Source organism: Teleopsis dalmanni, chromosome 2, assembly GCF_002237135.1.
Source record: "Teleopsis dalmanni isolate 2A chromosome 2, ASM223713v2, whole genome shotgun sequence".
NCBI lineage: Eukaryota > Metazoa > Arthropoda > Insecta > Diptera > Diopsidae > Teleopsis > Teleopsis dalmanni.
Genome location: NC_051847.1, coordinates 121,228,724 through 121,255,048, shown reverse-complemented (window position 1 = coordinate 121,255,048; position 26,325 = coordinate 121,228,724). Strand labels below are relative to the sequence as shown.

At 27.9% G+C, this 26,325-nt stretch overlaps 2 protein-coding genes across 2 annotated transcripts; both read left to right on the top strand.

Annotated features, from left to right (window-relative positions):
- Positions 1-8,283: 8,283 nt before the first annotated feature.
- Positions 8,284-11,200, top strand: LOC119682057. The gene is made up of 4 exons (XM_038095400.1): positions 8,284-8,535; positions 9,920-10,407; positions 10,483-10,849; positions 10,951-11,200. The coding sequence occupies exons 1-4, from the start codon at positions 8,331-8,333 to the stop codon at positions 11,160-11,162; spliced, it is 1,272 nt and encodes a 423-aa protein (XP_037951328.1). The 5' UTR covers positions 8,284-8,330; the 3' UTR covers positions 11,163-11,200.
- A 2,707-nt stretch (positions 11,201-13,907) lies between these two features.
- LOC119675599 lies at positions 13,908-26,269 on the top strand. The gene is made up of 19 exons (XM_038086805.1): positions 13,908-14,365; positions 14,481-14,974; positions 15,274-15,830; positions 15,921-16,201; positions 16,260-16,756; positions 16,843-17,209; positions 17,274-17,466; positions 19,380-19,405; positions 19,465-19,851; positions 19,967-20,460; positions 20,654-21,213; positions 21,304-21,584; positions 21,643-22,139; positions 22,226-22,592; positions 22,657-22,849; positions 24,307-24,581; positions 24,824-25,314; positions 25,579-25,945; positions 26,022-26,269. The coding sequence occupies exons 1-19, from the start codon at positions 13,993-13,995 to the stop codon at positions 26,213-26,215; spliced, it is 6,894 nt and encodes a 2,297-aa protein (XP_037942733.1). The 5' UTR covers positions 13,908-13,992; the 3' UTR covers positions 26,216-26,269.
- The last annotated feature ends 56 nt before the right edge of the window (positions 26,270-26,325 follow it).

Below are 26,325 nucleotides of genomic sequence, written 5' to 3'. Positions count from 1 at the left end.
GTGAAGTCAATTTTTTTTAGTATTATTTAAATTAAATTTAGTCTGTATTTGTTTCTTGCTGTTGACTAATTTTAATGGCTAATTTTTAATTATTTATATTTAATGAATATTGTATATATATATGATAAATATGTTTATGTATAATAAATACATGTAATATTGATAAAATGATTTTTGTGTATGTTTATAAATATTAATTTTAGTAAAATGTAAATAAAATTGCAATATGTGAAAATTATAATTTTGCTTATTAAAATTTATGTTCCGTTAGTATCACTGAATTATAAAATACTCGAAAATAGTTTTGAAACAACTGTCATAATATTTCCTAAAATTGCAAGAATCGTGGATGTCCGCTTTTGACGATAAACGGCATATAAAAAATAACAACTAATAACAGCGTTTAATTATAATGCCAAAGCAGCAAATAAAATTGATTATATTAAAAAATAGAAATCACATTAAGAACTCCAGCTTTCTGAAGGAAATTCAAGATATACTACAAGAGATTGACTAGGTGAACCAAATTGATAAAACTATTATAGCATATTATAGCAAACACTATTTAAATACTCAAACGAGTAAAGCAGTAACATTAATCAACTAATTTTTACCGACAATATTACAGTTAGTTATTACTGTAATATGGAGATAGAATTTTTGCAGTAATGAAAACCACACAATACCACACAAATACCACACAAGTTTCTAGACTACGCCAATGTTTCTTAAGTACTGAAAGTGGTGTCACTTAAAATTGTTACCAAGTGCCTACAAAAGCCAGCTCTTGATGCACCAGTACACTTCTCCAGGATAATGACATCCTAAAACAAGAATCACAGAGAAATGCAGCGGACTCGTAGGCAATCTACGTACAGTCTATCACAGACCTAATCAGAGCTTCTAAGCTCTGATTCAAAATTTAATATATACGATCTTCGTATAATATTTGTGTTTCTCACAAAAAAAAATATTGTTAACAGGTTTACCGTCTCTTTTATAACAGTTAATCTATTTTTAATTAAAACATTGAACGTATATTGAAATAAAATAGCTTTGCAACAACTTTGATTTATAAATGTAAAATTTAAGAGTTGTTATGTAAATATTCTTCAAAATAATTGAATATAAAACTGTCTTCGCGCTTCTATCATTGTATAACTTTTACTTCCGCCAGAAAAGTAGTAAAAAAATTATAAATTCTATTGAGTTCCTCCAGATCCAGATCCATTAATAACAACATTGACTTCTCTACTCAAATTTTATATTTCGTCAGACAGCTATTTTAAGATTACAGTTCCCTTATAGAAAATTGTCAAATAAAATGTAAAACTCATAAATTCTTACATCATATTTTTCATTTATATAGAACGTAATCTTAGCAACATAAAAATAACAGTCACAAAATTAATCAATTAACTTAAATAAAATTAATCTGTTAAATTCTGTTATCGCTGAATATTGTGTAAACACACTAAAACTAACTTTAATAAAAGTTATTCAATATGCATTCACATGAACGAACACTAAAAAAATGTTTAATGGTAGGAACCTGAGTTCTAAATCATATTTGGTATATCTATTCTTTGAGAATTTTTTTTTAAAGCTAGTTATTGGCGCCTAGAGATAGGTTTTAGACTATACTTAATAAAATCAAACTTCTAACGAGATGACGTTTTTATGCTTCAGGCTGTACCAGTGTTTCACAACATGGTCCCAACTCTTTCTTTCTCTTTCTCTTTCTTGGTCCCAACTAGGTAATTGGAAATTAAAACTTTTACACAAATTGCTCCAGTTTATTTTTATTTACATTTGCTGATACATTTACTATTTCACAATTATCAACGGATACAAAATAATTTAAGTAGGTTTATTTTTGTAAAAACCAATATTAGTTATAATTCAATATTTATTTTTTATAAATTTCAGTTTTAGAATCTAATTTTGTAAAGATAAAAAAAGAATATTTGAGTGGTTTTGGCAGTTATAAATTTTGAATGCCCAGTTTCTATTATTAGATTTGGATTCCAATCAAAATTTTTTTTAAGTACTTACAAACAATATAGAACATTTCCAGCAGAATATTATAAGTAGATTTCCAGTTATTTAATGCCCATCTTATAAATTTATTGCTAAATGCTAAAGGAAAGCAGCAAATTGATTATATTTACAGATTAAAGTTATAAAATTCTATACTCAGATAAATGGGCTCTCAACATAACCAACACACTACAACAGCATATGAACCTTATCCTGGAGTATTTCCAGAAATTGATATTAAAAATCAATAATAAAAAAAACTCAAGCTCTGTTTATTATGCGTAAGTGGAGACAAAACCTGTCGAGATTGAGAGTGGGAGATATGGTAATAAACTGGGAGGATAGCATTAAATAATCGGCATCACGTTGGACAAACAATTCAAAGGCTTACACATGCTCAACTGAAAAGAATTAGCTGTGACAAAATACTTCATCACCTCCAACCGCTATTCAAAAATGAAAATCTCAATGCTAAGAACAGGAAGCTAATATATAACCAAATAATTCGTCCGTCACTCCTATATGGATGTGTAGCTTTTAAAAAAGCCTCAAACACTACTATTCGCCAGCTAGAAATTGCACAAAGCCAGATTTTCAGAAGACTTTTCAAGGTACCATGATACATTAGGACGAATGACAGCGTCAGGAACCTCAAGATTCATCCGATCAAAAAGAACATAAAGGATGGAACCCTGAAATTATTTACGAAAACTGACAGACTTACCAACACCGCGTTATCAAATCTCAGAATGGTGACAGGCTCCTCGGGGAGGTATACAGATCTGAGGTCAATTATTGCTTAGTCTGATGAAGTGATAAACAACAATCCAGTCAAGGCGTAAAGAGGGATTTGAAGATACCTCGCAGTTAATAGAGAGTTAAAGTGCTCAAGTGCACTGGCTCAAATAGCTACAACATAATAATATAGATTGATTTATAGAGATTTTATGTATATGCCATATCTTTAAATTACCTTACGATTTTTCAACTTTCAATGTGATGTATTGTATTGTATAAATTCATTAGAAGCAATTTTAAGTCCTGTTATATAAAATATCATAACGTTATAGAGCCCTGCGAGTTATTGAAAACTATTTAAAACCCAGACAAAAGATTAGTCGTTTAATTTACAATTCGAAAGGAAACACCGAAATCAACCTGATAATCCTCTAATTGACTTTAAGCATGAACACTTGTTATTTCTGTTGTATTATTTGAGTGCGGTGGTTTCAGTGGTCGATTCTGTGAGAAAACCTTCACCTGTTTCAGGCCCCTTTTATAATGAGTGATGTAACAAGTTGAAGAGATAATTTATTTTTTTTAATTTTTCATAGTAAACAAAGCGTAAAATTATTATTAATAAATAAAGTAGAACAGATTGTCTTTTGCGTAACTACCCTTAATATATCGACAAACTAACCCCGGTGCTGGACCCAGTTCTGTTTCATATTAGCAAATGTTGCATTATATTTCGCTAAACGGCAAGGAATTTGCGTTGAACGCTTATTTTTTGACAGTTTTATGCCTTAACGCGTTTAATATGCTTATTAAGATAGTGTTGTAAAACAGCCAAAAGTAACCGGTTATTTTTTATACAAACATTTTTATAGATTCATATTCATATGACACATAAATGTTAAATAAAATATTTGTTTAATAAAATAATTAATTAAACACATAGTATGATATATTCCATCTTTTATTGGTTTCTGCAATAATAAGTTATGTTTATGTTACAGAGGTAAACAAATATTTCATAAATATTATTAAAGTAAATTTTTTTTTATGGAATAAGACAGTTATTGTAAATAAATTCTGAATCTCCAAACCACATACATTCATAATTATTTGATATTAAAATTTGAAGGTGTAAGACAGTAGCTTGCTTAAAGTATAAATAATCCATATATTGATGTTTCATTTAAATTTCAATGAAATTCAATTCCTTTCATATATGCACAAACATAAAGCAATTATATTTTAGATTACTTTATCGTATTCGGTACTATAATGTATAATATTATCTTAGCACTATATGGCATTTACACATATATCACTGACCCTTTTAATCTATTTTACACCACAAAACGATTACCACCCCTTATCAAGATTTCATAAATCCATTCTAATTTGATCTCATTTTGTGCATAACTTGGAATGCATTTTTTTTATGTAATAAACTAGCATCAAGAATCTGTACAGGAATCAGAGCAAAAACACAACAAATTAATTTCCGTAAAAATAAAACAAAAAAGACAGGCTGCTCTACCCTCGGTAAATTTACAAAGAAGAAATGCTACTATTTATTGTTGGAGGGTATAATAAGGTAAGCCAATTGTTTTTATTCCAATATTAAATTTGTTCAGTTCTCCGTAAAAGGCGTACAATATGTTTTAAAGGATTAGTGACACTTCACGCAACGTCAGTAAGGCATAAAAGGGGGTGCTTAAGCCAATTGATACATTTTATAGAACACAAGTCACTTGTTAGCGGATAAGGACACTGCTGAGTTAAGTAACTGCATATGGTTTGAACTGAAGAGGATTCACGTGCCAATGATTAGTTAACATATTTGCCTTCTAGGGACTTTATTAAAATTTTATTAAATCAAAATATGTTGGCATTGATAAACGCTTTAAGATGGAATACCTGCTGCTTTCTTGATATCCAGCAGAGTTGGAATGTGAGTGAAGCTAAAGGAGTTAAAGTGCTTGGGAAAAATCCAAATAAATTTTTTGAAACAATATTTAATTTATAATTGTTTTTTTAATTATTGCAATCAAAAAATTTTACTTTATTTGATTCAATTTATATCAACATATAAAATTAAATCGTTAAGTGTTGTGACATATAAACACTACAGAATTCTTTATGACTTGTTACAAAAAGCATTCTACAGTCCAACATTATTTGTAATCTGTTTTAGTCAATCCATTTGAATTATTTTTAAATATCAAATCTATCTATCAAAATAAGAAATAATGCCATAGTATTTCCTCTAACATCAAATTATGGATCACTCAATCATGTTCTCAACCCTCTGTAGTTTACTACATATAATTTTATACAGTACATATGCATATTTTATTAAAAAAAATATTCTGATAATTTTATATTAAAGATATTTTTTAATAAAATTTATAATAATTTATTGTTTTAATAACCAAAAAATTATTAATAATAATTTTGTTTTTAAACAGGCTAATTGGTCAACAGTTAAATAACACACTTTTTAAAAATATTGTTTTGCTTATAAAAAAATTTAGGGTTCCCTGGAGATGACTATAGAATATAACCGAAATATTGGTTCAAATAAAATTTAAAAAAACTTTTTTTTCTGAAAAGTGTATTATTTAACTATTAACCAATTAGCCCGTTTAAAAACAAAATTATTAATAATTAAATTTATAGAATATTATTAATTTACTATAATGTTTTCGGAAATATCTTATTTTTTAATGAAAATATTTTTCAAAGATATTTATATACTACTCTAAATTCATTAAGAGCAGCAACGCCTTGGAATAAACTGCATATTTTTGTCCCTGAAAGATATAGTACGAAAAGCGAATATGATAGAATTACTTCACTTTTTGACATATCGAATAATTTCTATTGATACCAATTTTTACTTCTTCTATTTCAATTACTAGTAAATAATTAGTACACTTTAACAACGGTAGTATCTTTATGAACTCCCACTATGTACAGCAGAAACTATAGCGCATGAAGAAGGATCTAAAAATCATTAGGGAATAGAAAAGTGCTAATAATACCATCTGCCTAATAAAGTTTTATGTTGACAGTCTTGTGTTAGTGTTATATACCAAAGTGAAAAAATAGTTAAACCATCATTATGATATGACTTTCTAGTTATGTATTATTAATACAGTTGCGTGTTTTATAAGCAAATAAAAAAAATTGTAACAATAAAACAGAAAGGGTAAAAGTATTAAAAGTATTGCCATTAAACCTAATTTAGATCCTATTAATGGGAAATTGTGTCCCACTCTTCATACCAGGGAAAATTTTATTTAGCAAAAATAACATGAAAACAGCAGTGAACAATATAAGAAAAGTTGTAAACATCTACAAAACATCCTTAAATTTATTTTAAAAACCTAATTGCTTTATTCAAGATGATGAGACTATTCTGATTATATTTCTTAAAAGCCAAAACAAAATATGTCTTATCAACACAAAATGACTTTTGTTCAAATATAATATAGTGCTTCGATTTTATCTTGATAAATATACATATCATGATAAAGTAATCTAGTAAGTAAGCCAAATTGCTTTCAAATATTTGAAGTATGACAATGCGTTTATACTATTTAATCATGGGAAAATTTGAAGTATCAGTTATCTCTTGATAAATTATCAAAATATATGGGTATACGTAAATTGAATATCGAATACCGTAAATGCAAATCATTATAAACTAATCTTAGAAACATTTTTCTATGTAGACTTCATATTATCAACTGAAAAAGTAATATCATGCTACAATTTAATATTAAAAAAAAAATTGTGATTTCTGAATAAAAATAATTTCAAACAATTAGAGAAATAGTTTATACTTACCCATTTATTTAGTCAAAACTATAACTATAATTAATTATTTATATTTAAACTAAATATATTTTATTAAAATATTATTACGAATCGCATAACCAGACGGGAGAGTTTAAGCCCTTTAAGCCATAGTTATTCGAAAAGATGTGTGATTGGTTGCACTCTAATTAATAATAGAACTACTGAAAGTTTTGCGTTAGACCGAAACACACTTACAGTCATCTAAGCAAGTAAGTAAAAAGTCATATCACAATATCACAATAATATATTATTATATTAGAATGAGATATTCATAGCCCAATATAAGTTTCAACTCCTTCAATTTTGAATATTCTAGTATCCAAGTTGTAGAGGAACCATTAAAATACGAAGAAAAATTTTCAATCTATTGATAGAATACATGGCCCTATAAAGTAAATAAAATGACTTCTTCGCTTATGAAACAAAAAATGTAATACTATCATCTGTTTAACAGAAGTCACCAGAAGAACTTACTACACATATTTGAATATTTAGGTAAATATGCAAAAAGATATTTTTAATCAATTTTAATTTGAGTCAAAACCTAAAGTTTCAATTGTTGCTGTTTCTTTAGGAAAAATCTTTAGATATCATTTCGACAATAAAACTTAATTAAGATCAGTTCAATTGAACTGCAGATGAATTTTTCCAAAAATTTATTAATTTAAATTATAATTTTTAAAAAACTTAGTTGCAATAGAAAAATTTTAATGAAATTCCTGAGAGTACATACGCTGAAGAATATTTAATGGTCACAATAGCTGTTATACAAATCGATATATTGACACTAATAAACCACCTAACAAATATCTCTTGAAACAAAACATTCTACCAAATTTGTAAGTATTCTTTTCATTTTTTAAAAGCAATAAAGTGTATGAATAAGAAAAATTTCTTACATATATAATACATGTAACCATACATATTATGGTGTGATAAAATATTATCAATTAATGTGTTTATTAAAGAATTGTTGTTGATGTTGCATGTTTTTATATGTGTTTTTTTAAGCAGAACCCATTTCAGCAAAATCCGATATTTCGGGAACCACGTTATATCAATATATAAACGATATTATCAAAACCAACCAACCAATCGTAGCACATTGGAATCAGCAATAATGCCTAAAATTGTTAAAATTTAAGAAATTATTTAATATTCTGTACAACAATATTCTATATTAACTTATACTAATATGTATACATTATATATAAAGAATTATGAAACTTATTTATAATTGAAAAATTCGTAATTAAATTCTTTATATTGAATTAAAGCTACTCCAAAATATTATAATTTAAAACAAGAAATAATGTAATCAATATAAATTTATTTTGAAAATTCATGTTTAATCAATATTTAAGCAAATATCTAATCAATTCTTCGGATAAGACAAAGCAGCCTCTACAAACACAGAGAAGAAAGATACACCAACGTTTCTATATGACTTGCAATCAATACCCCAAACTAAGGTTGCCACTTAAAATACAAACTGATAAACAGCAGAATAAAAGATTGGAGAGTAGAATTCCATTCTCAAACTCTCTAGTTCTCAACGCTCTCAGATCTCCGATTAGAAGCTTTTGCCTACTTAAAAGCAATTTTTGCGTTCCAGTTTTTAGTTGACTTTTGCACATAGAGTGTGCTTGATAGTAATCTGTCAATTATATATATAATTTTTAAAAGTGACTGAAATGACTGAATCTAAAGAAAATAATGAAACTGCTGGTGGTCCTCACATACCGGATTGGTTAACTGAAGAACTATTTGTAAATATTTTAAAAGAAAAATTCCCAGAATTCCAAAAAATACAAGAATTTGATATTGTGCCGGCTGTTGGCACAGGAGAGAATTATATGACGATTTTATTACGAGTAAATATTGACATTGAACTAAAAGGTAAAAGTATTGGCGGCAAGAGATCTCGCTTGTAAACAAAGCTAATAATAACAACAAAAATATTTTATTTTCATGAAAATGTTTATAAATAAAATGTTTATTTACTATTTAAACACGTGTGTACATAACATTGTACAGCTAAAAAAAATATAACAAATCTCTTTGACGTCATTATCTCTTATTTGTAGCGCTACATCCAGTCGAAATAATCTATAACATAACTATGGAGAATATATTTCATAAGACTGCAGTGATTAGAAAAAAAATTACAACTTTTAGATAAAAAAAGAAATAAATACATTTTAAACCTTCTAAATTATAGTTTTTGTTAATAAATTAAAATCGTTTAAATAGTTTTTGCTTAATTTTAATTGTTACTAAATACTTAAATCTATAACTTCTAAATGTAAATCCGATAATTTATATATTCTTTAATACTGATGCTTTATTAAAAAGCAAAAAAGATTTTCTAATATCACTATCGACTTTTTAAAATATTTAAACGATTATAAAACAAAAAATATTTACATACATTTTAATTAAAAACTTATCACTTTTTAGACCCAAGTCTTTAAAAAAAACATAATAATTTGGAAAAATTAAGGATATTATAGAATACTATTAACAACATAAACATATATAGTTTTTGTTCCATTGACTTAAGAACTGTTAGTAATAAAAGAAATGATATTAACCTTAGACTTTATTATTGGGGTATAATTCATACTATCAGTGTTATGCACTGAAAGTATAATAACAAGTATAGTAATAATAGTAATTGTTTTTAATCTCAAAAATAAAACTCTAAAATCAAATATACATAAAAGTTTAGTTCTGATTAACAGCGATCATAAAAGACATAGAGATCAGATATCCATATTTATATGAATAACCAACATCAAATATAGCACACCATAAATTAGACTTATTCGATTATAGATAGCTATAACTAAAATATAATTATGAGCTATTTTATTATTTAATTGCAGATAGAAATATATATTTAAAATATTTGAAAAGATTTTTAATATTGTAATTATTTATTCAGTAAATTTTTTTGTAAATCTCGTATTTTCAGTGCAGTTATCTAGCATTTTTTAAAATTTAATTTTTCATTTGGTACATTGCAACCTTTTAAGTGCTATTAGGTACACTAATGCATTTTATATGAAATGTAAATGTAAGAATAATTTTTTACTGTAGGATATGAACATCTGATGTGACGATCAAACGCAAATACATAAAAATAAATATAAATATATACTAAAATCTCTATACTTTAGACCTCCACTCTAAATTTTTTGTAATATGTTTCAAAAAATTTAAATTAGTCTGAAAAATAAAATATACTCCAATAAACTAAATTTAATTATATTCTTTTTAGATGGTTCCATAACTCAAACATCATATATAGTCAAGTTACAGCCAAAATCGATTGAAATGCAAGGACTATTAAAAATATGGCAAGTGTTTGAAAAAGAAGAAAATACTTATACAAAATATTTGCCAGCTTTTGAAAAACTCTACAAAGATGCTGGGAAAGAAATTAAATTTGCGCCAAATATAATTCTACTAAACAGTGCAATATCTGATCCAGCTATAATAATGGAAGATTTACGTATAAGGAATTTTAAAAATGCCAAAAGACAGGATGGTTTAGACATAGAACATACAAAAGCCGCCTTAGAGAAACTAGCACAATTTCACGCTGCCTCAGCATGTTACTATGAAAACAATGGACCATATCCTGATATGTATTTACAATGCTTATGTGGCAATATGGATCTGTATGAAGAGTACAGAAATAATATGGTGAATTTATTTTGTCAAAATTTGGAATTATACGATGCCAAACCTATAGAGGAGAAATTTGTAAGAATATGAATATTATAACAATATATTTTTAATTAAAAATATTTTGTACTTTTTAATACCATTAATTTTCAGAGAAAATTTGCTGCCGAAGTACCAGATCAATTTCAAGCGGTATCCAAACCTCTACCTGAAGAATTTAATGTACTGAATCATGGTGACTGTTGGTCGAATAATATAATGTTTCAATATAATGCAGAGGGTAAAATAATTGATACGCATTTCGTTGACTTACAAATGAGTCGTTATGGGTCACCGGCACAGGATTTAAATTACTTACTGTTATCTTCAACCTCTTTGGAGCATAAGGTGAAGAAGTTTGATTATTTCCTTTATTTTTATCATGACAAATTGGTGGAAAATTTAAAATTATTAAATTATACCAAACCAATTCCAACACTAAAGAAATTACATATAGAAATGCTGAAATATAATGAGTGGAGTAAGTACATATATAGCACATTTCGTTTTGAACTCATATATATATTGTATACATATATGAGTTAATTGTTATATATTAATAAATTCTTTTTGTCTTCATAGTTTTTGCAGTGTTACTCAATGTAATGCCAGTTGTACTGTTTGAGCCCTCGAAGAATGCTAATTCGGAGAACTTAATAAGTGAAAATGAGGAAGGCCAGAATTTAAAAATAGCTATGTTTAGAAATAAGACTTATGCAGCGCATGTAACACAATTAATACCTTGGCTAGATAAACGTGGTCTTTTGGAGTATTTACCAAATTTATGCTTTTAAAAAATGTACTCTATTGTTAAATAAGAATAAATGTAAATGAGTTGTAATTTTATTGTTTACTTATTCCAGATTTGTAATAAAGTCAATTAATTTGTACAAAATATATACATTAACAATTCTATATTAAATAAAAGTATAAAAGTACAAATCAAAAGCAATAGATTCAATCAAATTTATTCGTAATTCAATTGGTATTGAAACTAGAAAAAAAAAGCTGTGAATAGTTAAAATTTTTTGCACAATCTTAGTTAGAAAAGTAGCTTAAAACAAAGCGCCATTGATTAAATTTATCTATTAAACAAATGAATAAAAAAAATAAAATTGCGCAGTTGAGACATTTGAAATTCGGTAACGTGTTTATTAAATCATTGTTGATAGAGCCCCAAACTGAAGTCACCATTTTATTTTTTTATATACTTATTTATTGTACTCACTATGTAGAAATCTACGATCTAAACAAATTATAATCAAATACGTATGTACATACAGTCGTACATAATATTTTTCTATTACTCTACCTATTAACTATTTACGTGTTCCCATACTTTTACATATGTATTTCAATAACAAATTACAATCAATAAAACATAATTCTACCCTACACATTAGATAAGTGGTCGCACTTATGATCTACATATAGCTTGAACTGATATCAGGTGCAATACTAATTCAAATATAGATTATAAAAGAAACACTGATAGGAAATTGTTTGATATACATAATAAAATGATAAAGCAAGAAATATTATCAACGAAACTAATTAGTGGTCTATTATTGGTCTGGGTTTTTTTAGTTATAAACTGAGTAAGAAGACCAATAAAATCTGTACTTCAATGCGTTAAAAAGACGAAAAGATATTTTTGTAAAAGGTAATTTACAAAGGTTTAAACTTACAAAATACCTACGGACAGGAGATTACATGATTCAACATTATTTTAATATATTTCTAAGAAATCTATTAACTGTATAATAACTAAGTCACTGATAAGTCACTGGCGGTTTTTAAATTGACACGCCAGTAGTTTATAACACATGATAACTGAAAATTCAACTATATATATTTCATAAAATACGGATTTTAATAATAAACCGTATTGAATCTTTTATTTTGGAAAGTGTGTTTACATATATTATTATTATTTTAGAAAGAATGTTAAATATAAAAAAGGTTTTTATATTCAATGTTCGTGAGCAAATAAATTTTATATTATTTATTTATAAATTTTATTTATTTATAGAATTGTTTGGTAACACCTTGTTATTATTCTCAAATGAATTTAATACGGAGAGTCTTCTGGTCTTATTTTTTATATATGTCCAACTCCGATTTGGATCAAAATGAAAATATACGCTAAATGTATTTTGTCGAATAGCAATCCAGAACCCTGAAGTTTTCTATTATATTCTAAACTAATCCATTCCAATCATAAACGGAATTGTATGACTTGCAGAAGTTTAGATTCTTTTTTTTTCTTTAAAAAAATCTTTAAACATAACACAATAAAAATATCATTAAATAAATTTTGATTAGAAATTTAAGTTAAGATAAGATGTTTATAGCTCACCCTTAATATCAGCATTAAAAAGAACATTCAATAAATTAAAGGTCTACAGAATGACGACCTACCACTCGAATTGTTGAAAACCACTTATTATTTCGGAACAAGTTGGGTGATTTTAAGTCTCATAGAAATCATGAAAACTCAAAGTAATGGCCCAAGGTAGTGCAGTGTACTATGTGGATATAAACCAAAACCCTAAACCGAAAATTAAAATTTCTAATCATAAAATTTTAAAAACACAGGTTTTGAGTCTGTATAATGTCCTAAACTTTTTACAACCACGAATCAACTTTACTATTAAGTGTGTGCAATACTTGAACTAAACTAAGAAGATAATGTCTCTAATCATTGCTAGATATAATAAGTATTATTATGTGTAATAATTTAAGTAAACCCCAAGTAAATCTGTTGTTTTCAAACTCAAATACATATATATAGTTTCTCATAACTAAAACTAAAATTTAAATTAAAGTTGCGAACTAGATAGATCAAAGCAATTAATTTTGTTTGCTTGTATGAAAGTTTTTAAAAATTTTAACATTGCTTCTAAAATATATACCTATAAGTATATAGGGTATAATTAAAAGTTTATGTAATAAGAACACAATCAAATAGATATGACGTTGAAGCGTGTCAATTACGAATTTAAATATTTTTTCAAATCATTCTGATATAAAATTTATGAAGCAAATATCGTATCAAATATTTATTTAATATGTTATTTTTTATTTTTAAAATGTATATTAGCTTAATCAATACAATCGGCACAATTTGATTTCAAAAAACCTCTATGAATGAGCTAAGCTAAAATTTTAAATATTTTTCTCACATACTTAACTATTACCAAGTCTAATAGTTAAGTATTTGTAATAGTCAAGCTGTTATCTAGAAATGATACTGCGTGATTATTAATGAGCGATTAGAATTATTATTACAATAAAATAACAATAGCAAAATGTTTCTATATATAAAAACAACAACATTCGTAAATTTTATCTGTCAAGTAATGCTGATATCGATTAAAATCTTGTACTCATAGATATAAACTTAGCAGATAAACTGAACGTAGAGCTTATCAGACCTAATAAGCGGAGAGTAAAAATATATATATAAGCTTATTCGAACTATTATGAATTATTTTAACTATATTCTATTAAATTAAATTTCAGTTGACTAAAGTTTATGCATGTGGCAGGTTCACATTAGAAGTTTATTCTGAAAAAAATACACAAAATTTGAATTAAATTTAATAAATATTTAAATTTAAAATGGGTGCGCGTAAATCAAAATCCAGCTACGTTGTATCTAATCAAGATTTCACTTATGAAGGATCAACAGCGACATCAGCACCAACGACACAGCCTGCACCAATAGTACAACCTGCCGTCGAAGAAAATCGAACGCCAGTCACAGCAACTACAGTGGAAACACGGCATGTAGAGAATACAGAAGTGAAACTACCAGAGATCGATATGAGTGTAGTGCCAACTTGGTTGACCGAAGAATACTTCGTAGATATACTCAAAGAAAATGTACCTAATTTCGATAAAATTACCGATTTCAAAGTGAAGCCAGCATTGAGACCAGGTGAAAATTATGCCACCCTTATGCTGCGTGTAAATATTGAAGTAGTATTGACAGGTAAGAATTCTATAAGAATATGATAAAATTATGAAATTTTATGAAGAATATATTGAAGAGAATATGATAATCTCTTTATTTATTACTTATTCGGTATAAACTTTATTTTCTTCAGATAAAAACAGCAAAGCTATTTCGTATATGTTGAAAGTGCCTCACGATACTGAACAAATGAGACAAATGGCAGCATTAATGAATATGTTCATACCAGAAAACGAAATGTATTTCGATATTGTTCCCGAACTTGAAGAAATGTATAAATCAGTGGGCTTGGAAATATCATTTGGTGCTAAGGCTTATAAGTTTAAAAAACAACCAATTACCGATACTGTTTTACTCGAAGATTTAGGTCCGCTAGGCTACAAAAATCGTGATCGCTTGCTTGGATGCGATGTGGAGCACACTCAATGGGTTCTCAAGAAATTAGCACAATTTCACGCGGTTTCTGCCACACGCGTAGCTACTAAAGGACCATTTTCCAAAATAATTATGGAAGGATTTTTCGATGTCGCAAGGCCAATTTTTGATACTATGATGAAATCATTTACAGATCAATTTTTATCTTGTATTAAATGTTATGAAAATGGAGAGTTTTATGCACCATTCATAGTAAGTTCACTTAATTGTGTTGTCTTGTGCATGTCATAAAGTCATGAAGTAAGATAGGGGGAAAACAATAGACAGTAATTATGAGAAATCTTTATGTATGTACAGTACAAACATAAATTAGATGTTGATAGCCGCTTTAAAATTTGCGTTACATATTAATTTTATTTGTCATAGACAAAAAAATCATTTCTTAACTAATATTTAATTTTATACATTAAAAACGAATTTGTTAACATATTCTAACATTTGATTAAATTGATTATTAAATTATTAAAATATAATTTTTCTATTATTTCTAGAAATCATACTTTGACCAAATAGCAGAATATTCCGGTTTTTTCGTACCAGACCCAAATGAATTTAGTGTTATTAACCATGGAGATTGCTGGTCTAATAATATTCTATTTCAATATGCAAATGATGGCAAAATATTAGACACAAAATTTGTTGATCTACAATTACCGCGATATGGTTCACCTGCTCAAGATTTGAACTACTTTCTACTGACTTCCACTTCCCTTGATATTAAATTGAATCAATTTGATCATTTTTTACGCTATTATTATGATAATTTAATCGAACATCTTAAATTGTTAAAATATCCCAAAGACATGCCAACATTAAGTGAGCTACACGTACAAATGCTTATGTATAGCTTTTGGGGAGTAAGTGCTAGTATAACAACATTACCTGCTGTGTTATTAGATCCAACGGAAAAAGCCAGCTTTGATAATTTTTTGTCAGATGGTGCCGAAGGTGTAGAATTTAAAAATTTGCTTTTCTCCAATTCTCGATATATCCAACATATATCGAAAATATTACCTTGGTTTTATAATCGTGGTTGTTTGGAACCATTGTAAGTAAAATTTATTTTGTTTACCGATTATCTTAAGTTCAGCGACAGTTGAAATATTATACAAAAATCTAAAATTTTATTTTATTTTAGTACAAATAAACCACTCACTGCAATTCAAATATCAACGCCAGTAGAAATTTTACAAGTCACTGAGACCTCTGTTGAAGTACCCGCCGTTACGTCGGCGAATGACCAACAAGCAAAACCGAAGTACCCAGCATGGGTAACAGAAACGTATTTTATTGATATTTTAGAAAAGGAAATACCAAACTTCAAAAAGATAAGCAAATTTGAGATAAACCCAGCAACAAGTTCGGGAGACAATTACTCATCTATTATGCTTAGAATTGACATCGAAACCGAACTAACAGGTAAATCTTAAATAGGCAGAATTACTTTTCTTTATTTACTTATGTCATTAAAATCCAGATGGTACTATTCAACCGAAGTCATTTATGCTGAAAATACCTTTAGACACTGAAAAAGCTAGCGCTATGATGAAAGTTTTCAATACTTTCAAGAAAGAAATGGCTATGTACGATATTGTGCCACAGCTTGAAAATATTTATAAAGAAGCTGGACACGAAATAGTATTTGCACCCAAGAGTTACAAGTTCGTGAAGGATACAAATTGTGATCATTTACTTTTGGAAAATTTACGTACTCTTGGTTTTAAGAATGCGGACCGCATTGCTGGTTTAGATATGGAACATACCAAACGTGTGCTTGAAAAATTAGCAGAATTCCATGCTGCCTCCGCGATGTTGTATGAAAAAAATAATAACACTTATCCAGAATTTTTGACCAAAGGCTTGTACAGCGAAGAAAATCGAGAATTTTTTGAAGGCATGGGTCAACAGTTCTTCGGCATTTTTTACAAACATTTAAGGACCTTTGAAAATAGCGAAGAATATGCAGAGAAAATTGTAAGTACAAACATACTTATGAGTATTTCTTTAATTTAATATGAGTGTATAGATCACCCTGAATATAATTCACAAATTTCTTGCAGATTAGCAATGAAAAAACTTTATATGATAAATGTCAGGCAGCAGACAAAGGTGCTGAAAGCAGTATTAATGTCTTAAATCATGGAGATTGTTGGACTAATAATATAATGTATCAATACGATGATGCTGGAAAGATTAAAAATGTGTACTTTGTAGACTTTCAAATGAGTCGATATGGTACTCCCGCTCAGGATCTATACTATTTCATTTTTTCGTCACCAACTTATGATATTAAATTAGAACATTTCGATGGCTTTATTAGGCACTATCATGAACATTTGGTGAAAAATTTGAAACTTTTGAACTATCCACGTGAAATTCTAACTTTAAAGCAATTGCATATTGATCTTTTGAAATATGGAATTTATGGTAAGTCACATAATATATTGCGGCTGAAGACTATTTGTGTACTGTAATGTGTATATAATTTTAGGAGTAACTACTTCCACCAATGTTTTGACCGCAATATTGCTGGATCCTACAGAGAACGCTAGCATTGAATCAATGCTAAATGATAGTGAAGAAGGTGTTAGTTTCATTGACTTGTTGTATTCTAATCCTCGATATCATAAACATGCTAGTGCTATATTTACTTGGTTAAATAGACGTGGTCAGTTAGAATTTGAGTAAGTTTAACTAATTGAACTAAAACTAATTTTGTTGACGTTGTTACCTTGTTACCTGCATGTATTTTTTTTATTATTTTATTTATTGAAATTATTTATGAATATGTACGTTATAAAATATTTAATAAAAATGTTTGAATTTGTAAATATACCAATATTGTTATGTATGTGTTATTTGTTGTTTTCCTTCTTCGATAAGTTAATTTTTTTTAAATAGTCAGTTATCTTTTGAGTATGATTTAATACACATTTCCTTATTTCTAATTATAATTATAATTTTATAATTGCGAAACACACGAATGAATAGCAATTTTAAAAATTTTTTCATACTGTATTTTTGATGCTATTAGCTGGCTGTTTGAAATAAATTTCTTAGTAGATATAATAAATTCAATTTAGTAAGGCAACCCAAATGCAGTTGTTTCTTTTTGATAAATAACTTGATTAATTAAGTAAATGATGTTCGAATTTTTTTCAACTGTTAAACGTGACAAACAGTCAATTGTAATATAATTATTAAAAATAATGAAGAAAAAAAATTTATTGCGGAATAAAAAAGTTATCATTTTCAAATTAAAAACTAATGGGTAGAAAATGTATAACTTTTGACCCTTTTTAATTATATTTCGATTACCTAATATATCTTGTTTACTTCAAAAAATGATCTTATCTGAAATTTAAGTTTTGTTTTTATATACCATATTACTATATGGAAAAATTATTTACATCGGCTGAATAGTACCATACCTACATACTAAAAAATTCTGGTAGAAAAAAAATAAAATTTTGCACTTTTTTGGAAATAAAACCTTTCATGTGTTCACAATTTCCTCAAACTGATTCAGAGAATTTCAAAATTATTGGAACTCTTACAAGTTAGGAGATTTTAAGTCTCATAGAAATCATGAAAACTGAAAGTAATGGCCCAAGGTAGTGCGGTGTACTATGTTGGTATAAACCAAAACCCTAAACCGAAAATCAAAATTTCAAATCATAAAATTTTAAAAATACAGGTTTTGAGTCTGTATAACGTCCTAAATTTTTTACAACCACAAATCAACTTTACTATTAAGTGTGTGCAATACTTGAACTAAACTAAGAAGATAATATTCCTAATCATTGCTAGATATAATAAGTATTATTATGTATAATAATTTAAGTAAACCCCAAGTAAATCTGTTTTTTTTCATACTCAAATACATATATATAGTTTCTCATAACTAAAACTAAAATTTAAATTAAAGTTGCGAACTAGACAGATCAAAGCAATTACTTTTGTTTGCTTGTATGAAAGTTTTTAAAAATTTTAACATTGCTTCTAAAATATATACCTATAAGTATATAGGGTATAATTAAAAGTTTATGTAATAAGAACATAATCAAATAGATATGACGTTGAAGCGTGTCAATTACGAATTTAAACGTTTTTTCAAATCATTCTGATATAAAATTTATGAAGCAAAAATCGTATCAAATATTTATTTAATATGTTATTTTTTATTTTTAAAATGTATATTAGCTTAATCAATACAATCGGCACAATTTGATTTCAAAAAACCTCTATGAATGAGCTAAGCTAAAATTCTGAATATTTACGTATTTAAATATGTGTAATAGCCAAGCTGTTATCTAGAAATGATACTACGTGATTATTAATGAGCGATTAGAATTATTATTACAATAAAATAACAATAGGAAAATGTTTCTATATATAAAAACAATAACATTCGTAAATTTTTTCTATCAAGTAATGCTGATATCGATTAGAATCTTGTACTCATAGATATAAACTTAGCAGATAAACTGAACGTAGAGCTTATCAGACTTAATAAGCGGAGAGTAATAATATATATATAAGCTTATTCGCACTATTATGAAATATTTTAACTATATTCTATTAAATTAAATTTCAGTTGGCTAAAGTTTATGCATGTGGCAGGTTCACATTAGAAGTTTATTCTGAAAAAAATACACAAAATTTGAATTAAATTTAATAAGTATTTAAATTTAAAATGGGTGCGCGTAAATCAAAATCTAGCTACGTTGTATCTAATCAAGATTTCACTTATGAAGGATCAACAGCGGCATCAACACCAGCGACACAGCCTGCACCAATAGTACAATCTGCCGTCGAAGAAAATCGAACACCAGTCACAGCAACTACAGTGGAAACACGGCATGCAGAGAATACAGAAGTGAAACTACCAGAGATCGATATGAGTGTAGTGCCCACTTGGTTGACCGAAGAATACTTCGTAGATGTACTCAAAGAAAATGTACCTAATTTCGATAAAATTACCGATTTCAAAGTGAAACCAGCATTGAGACCAGGTGAAAATTATGCCACCCTTATGCTGCGTGTAAATATTGAAGTAGCATTGACAGGTAAGAATTCTATAAGAATATGATAAAGTTATGAAATTTAATGAAGAATGTTTTGAAGAGAACATGATAATCTCTTTACTTATTACTTATTCGGTATAAACTTTCTTTTCTTTAGATAAAAACAGCAAAACTATTTCGTATATGTTGAAAGTGCCTCACGATACTGAACAAATGAGACAAATGGCAGCATTAATGAATTTGTTCATACCAGAAAACGAAATGTATTTCGATATTGTTCCCGAACTTGAAGAAATGTATAAAGCAGTGGGCTTGGAAATATCATTTGGTGCTAAATCTTATAAGTTCAAAAAACAACCAATTACCGACACTGTTTTGCTCGAAGATTTAGGTCCACTAGGCTACAAAAATCGTGATCGCTTGCTTGGTTTCGATGTGGAGCACACTCAATGGGTTCTCAAGAAATTAGCACAATTTCACGCGGTTTCTGCCACACGCGTAGCTACTAGAGGACCATTTTCCAAAATAATTATGAAAGGATTTTTCGATGTCGCAAAACCAATATATGATGCTATGCTGAAATCATTTACAGATCAATTTTCTTCTTCTATTAAGTATTATGAAAATGGAGAGTTTTATGCACCAATCATGGTAAGTGTATTCAAGAGGAGAGTTATTATAAAATAATATATATATGATACATAGATAAAATAAATAAAAAATTTTTCTTTCACTAAAAATATTTAATTTTAAATATTAGAAACGAATTCATTAGCACGTACTTACATTTATTACGAAATTGATTATTAAATTATTAAAATATAATTTTTACTATTATTTCTAGAAATCATTCTTTGACGTAATGGCAGAAAATTTCGACTGTTTACTCATAGCAGACCCAGATGAATTTAATGTTATTAACCATGGAGATTGCTGGTCTAATAATATTCTATTTCAATATGCAAATGATGGCAAAATATTAGACACAAAATTTGTTGATCTACAAATACCTCGATATGGTTCACCTGCTCAAGACTTGAATTACTTTTTAATAACTTCCACTGCCCTTGATGTAAAATTGAGTCAATTTGATCATTTTCTACGCTATTATTATGATAATCTTATCGAACATCTTAAATTATTAAAATATCCCAAAAACATGCCAACATTAAGTGAGCTACACGTACAAATGCTTAAATATGGCATTTGGGGAGTAAGTGCTGGAATGACAACATTACCTGCTGTCTTATTAGATCCAACGGAAAAAGCCAGCTTTGATAATTTTATCTCAGACGGTGCCGAAGGTGTAGAATTTAAAAACTTGCTTTTCTCCAATCCCAGATATTGTCAACATATTTCCAAATTGTTACCTTGGTTCTATAATCGTGGTTCATTGGAACCATTGTAAGTAAAATTTATTTTGTTTACCGATTATCTTAAATTCAACGACAGTTAAAATATTATACAAAAATCTAAAATTTTATTTTATTTTAGCACAAATAAACCACTCACTGCAATTCAAATATCAACGCCAGTAGAAATTTTACAAGTCACTGAGACCTCGGTTGAAGAATCCGCCGTAACGTCAGCGAATGACCAACAAGCAAAACCGAAGTACCCAGCATGGGTAACAGAAACGTATTTTATTGATATTTTAGAAAAGGAAATACCAAACTTCAAAAAGATAAGCAAATTTGAGATAAGCCCAGCAACAAGTTCGGGAGACAATTACTCATCTATTATGCTTAGAATTGACATCGAAACCGAACTAACAGGTAAATCTTAAAAAGGCAGAATTACTTTTCTTTATTTACTTATGTCATTAAAATCCAGATGGTACTATTCAACCTAAGTCATTTATGCTGAAAATACCTTTAGACACTGAAAAAGCTAGCGCTATGATGAAAGTTTTCAATACTTTCAAGAAAGAAATGGCTATGTACGATATTGTGCCACAGCTTGAAAATATTTATAAAGAAGCTGGACACGAAATAGTATTTGCACCCAAGAGTTACAAGTTCGTGAAGGATACAAATTGTGATCATTTACTTTTGGAAAATTTACGTACTCTTGGTTTTAAGAATGCGGACCGCATTGCTGGTTTAGATATGGAACATACCAAACGTGTGCTTGAAAAATTAGCAGAATTCCATGCTGCCTCCGCGATGTTGTATGAAAAAAATAATAACACTTATCCAGAATTTTTGACCAAAGGCTTGTACAGCGAAGAAAATCGAGAATTTTTTGAAGGCATGGGTCAACAGTTCTTCGGCATTTTTTACAAACATTTAAGGACCTTTGAAAATAGCGAAGAATATGCAGAGAAAATTGTAAGTACAAACATACTTATGAGTATTTCTTTAATTTAATATGAGTGTATAGATCACCCTGAATATAATTCACAAATTTCTTGCAGATTAGCAATGAAAAAACTTTATATGATAAATGTCAGGCAGCAGACAAAGGTGCTGAAAGCAGTATTAATGTCTTAAATCATGGAGATTGTTGGACTAATAATATAATGTATCAATACGATGATGCTGGAAAGATTAAAAATGTGTACTTTGTAGACTTTCAAATGAGTCGATATGGTACTCCCGCTCAGGATCTATACTATTTCATTTTTTCGTCACCAACTTATGATATTAAATTAGAACATTTCGATGGCTTTATTAGGCACTATCATGAACATTTGGTGAAAAATTTGAAACTTTTGAACTATCCACGTGAAATTCTAACTTTAAAGCAATTGCATATTGATCTTTTGAAATATGGAATTTATGGTAAGTCACATAATATATTGCGGCTGAAGACTATTTGTGTACTGTAATGTGTATATAATTTTAGGAGTAACTACTTCCACCAATGTTTTGACCGCAATATTGCTGGATCCTACAGAGAACGCTAGCATTGAATCAATGCTAAATGATAGTGAAGAAGGTGTTAGTTTCATTGACTTGTTATATTCTAATCCTCGATATCATAAACATGCTAGTGCTATATTTACTTGGTTAAATAGACGTGGTCAGTTAGAATTTGAGTAAGTTTAACTAATTGAACTAAAACTAATTTTGTTGACGTTGTTACCTTGTTACCTGCATGTATTTTTTTTATTATTTTATTTATTGAAATTATTTATGAATATGTACGTTATAAAATATTTAATAAAAATGTTTGAATTTGTAAATATATCAATATTATTATAAATGTCATATTTGTTGTTTTCGTCCTTCGATAAGTTAATTTTTTTAAACAGTCAATTATGAGTACGATTCAATACACATTTTCTTAGTTTTAATTGAACTCCATTTTTAATATCACAATACCCCAGCAAAACATGCTCCATTTTCCTAATCTAATCTTCTCTTAAAGAACTTTTGGCGTGTATTGCAGAAGTTATATGTTAAAGTAACTTGCACTATGGAAACAGCTAGCTAAGAAAAATATAAATATATTAACCGAAAATACATATTCAATTTAATAATTGATCAACAATTGTTTAATACTAAAAAGACGTCATTGCAGTTCATTATTAATACGGTTTCATAGGCTGAGGATATTTTTATTTAAGATTGTATCAAACTTTAAATTAACTCCAATTTGAAGGAAAGTTCGAAGTTTTATACTTTTTTGTTACATATGTTAGTGCCTCCAACTAAGAAATGGTTAATACAATATTAATAGACTAAATTATTTTGCTGTAAATCTTTCTTTCTTTGTTACACTCATAATATAGTATAAGGTAACTCAATCATTAGATAAATAAAATTTAATTTTAAATGTTGATAACCTTCATCGCTCATGTCAATATAATTATTTCTAATAGTTATAGCTGATAACTAAAGTATTCTTACAACGATAGAATTTCAGCTTTTTGTTCGCCATCATATTTTTTGTTATTCTTCATTGCGGTGATTCAGTAATAAAGATATTTGATCCTTTTCCATAAAAAAAATTTGGTATTTAAAATAGACGTCTTATTTTATTTTTTCACTTTTTGGTGCTATTAGTTAGCACAATGGCTTTTATTTATTTGAATGTAAATAATAGGAATTTTCACGTATTTAAATGAATTAAATACTTTAGTAAATTATGTATGCTTTTCGAAATTCACTGTATTCTGATTATTTAGTATTTGCAAGTTTCAGCACTTTTGTTATAATTTAACTATAAGCAGTTGAGTAGTCCTTGTAAGCAGTTGATTTAAAAACCTTATGATTAGCATGGAAAGTTTGTGGAACTGTCATTAAACTTGATAAAATTCAGTTACAAGAAGATTGTTATTTTTTTTATAATTTTAACGTAATAGTCTCTTCTTAAGTAATATCAATGAAACAATTATACTTTTAAGTTAACGAGTGCTGGATCACTTAACTACTTAGTCTTCTTACCACTTTCTGAATTAGATACGTTAATTAAATATATTTCTTTCCACCTATTTGTCATTTTCTATTTTCATTTTATTCACTAAATAAGTATCATTTATTGAACTTGTAGTACCGAAATTGAGCAAAGTGTTAAACAAAAAATTACTCCACCACATCCAAATGCTGATATCAACCTTTCTAGTGAAACAACGAACGCAGCTACTTCTAGATCTGCCAAAAAAGTCAATAGTGATGCTGAGTTCGAGGTGCATTTTATAGAAATTCTAAAACAAAATATTGACAATTTCGATAAAATTATAACATTCAAAACCGAGGCCGCTACTAAAGCTGGAGACAACTACGCATCGACAATATTACGAGTTATAATATTAATACAACTAACAGGTTGGTGTAATGACCGCATTTACAAAATTATTTGTATATAAGTTAATCTTATAATCACTTATATTTCCTATCAAAGCAGATTTGATATCTGACTATGCAATTTTAAGGAGTCGCATGCATGTATTATTTATATACTATGCTATATACTACTTATTAAATTTAAAAATTCGTATTGATATAAATAACAAGCAATATACTCGTATATTCCAAAATCTTTTAAGTGTATATATTTTTTTCAATAGATGGCACCAATCAAAATCTTTCATATATGCTTAAAATGCCTGTTCAAAGTGAACTTTTCGATGAGTCGGAATTTAATATTTTTACTAAAGAAATCATTATGTATGAAGAATATTTACCACATTTTGTACAATTTTATGAGAAAGCTGGACAGAAGCTTAATTTAGCACCAAAATACTATAAATTCAAAGAAGATATAGGCTGTGATTCTATTATATTAGAAGATCTACGTATTCGAGACTTCAAAATTGCAAATCGTATGGAAGGACTTGATATAGAACACACGGAAAGTGTACTGCGTAAATTAGCTCAATTCCATGCAGCTTCTGTGAAGCATGTAGAAGTACATGGACTGTACCCAACATCATTTCAAGAGAGCTTCTACAATGAACAAACACGTGAAATTCTTCAGGACATGTCTAACCAAACGAAACCCATCATATTGGAATTTGCAAGTGCATACAATAATAGTGAAGAATATATAGAGAAGCTGGTCAGTATTTGTAGATCACTTTTATCACACTTATACATAATTTAACTTAAGCACTTGATTCCAGTTCTATTTTTTAATTTCTATAAATAATAGTTTTTACCGCACAATCATTATTTTTTTGTGAACCAATACAAATATGAATATAGGTATTATGTAGAAATATACTTATATCATGTAGTATATGTGTTCATAAATTCATTTCCACACTTCCATCTAATATTTTAATAAGATATCTTCGATTTAGTTTTTTTATTCATCTTACAGAATAAACTACTTGATAACTATGTTGATTTAGCTATAGAATATAGTAAGGTTCATCTTGAAGAATTCAATGTTTTGAACCATGGTGATTGCTGGATAAATAACATTATGTTTCAATATGATGAAGAGAATCGCCTAATGGAAACTTATTTAATTGACTTTCAAATACCCAAATATGGTCCACCTGCTTATGATTTATATACGTTTATACTTTCTGCAACGCAATTAAATTTAAAAGTGGAGCAATTTGATTACTTTATTAGTTATTATTACTCACACTTGAGCGAAAACTTAAGACTATTGACATACAATGGTAAAATTCCTACTTTGAAAGAGCTGCACATTAGTTTACTAAAGTACGGGTTTATGGGTAAGTATATATCTACTACAGGATTGTGTAAGAATAGTTTAAAGTACTTAATATATTTTTGATTATTTTGCGATAGCTGTTGTAACTTTATTTGATATGACCTCTGTATGCTTAATGGATAAGCATGAACACACCGGATTTGACATCTTTATGGCTAATACTCCGGATGGAATCGAATTTCGCAGAAAGCTTTATGGAAATCCAAGATTTAAAGAAAATGCTGAATTGATTTTACATTTTCTTAATTATAGAGGCTTATTAGATATTTAGAGATTAGAAAACTAAAAAAGTGTCTGTTGTACATCACATGACAATAATATTATAATAAAGTTTAAAGCAAATGTTTCAATGTTTTGATATAGAATGATTAAAATATATAA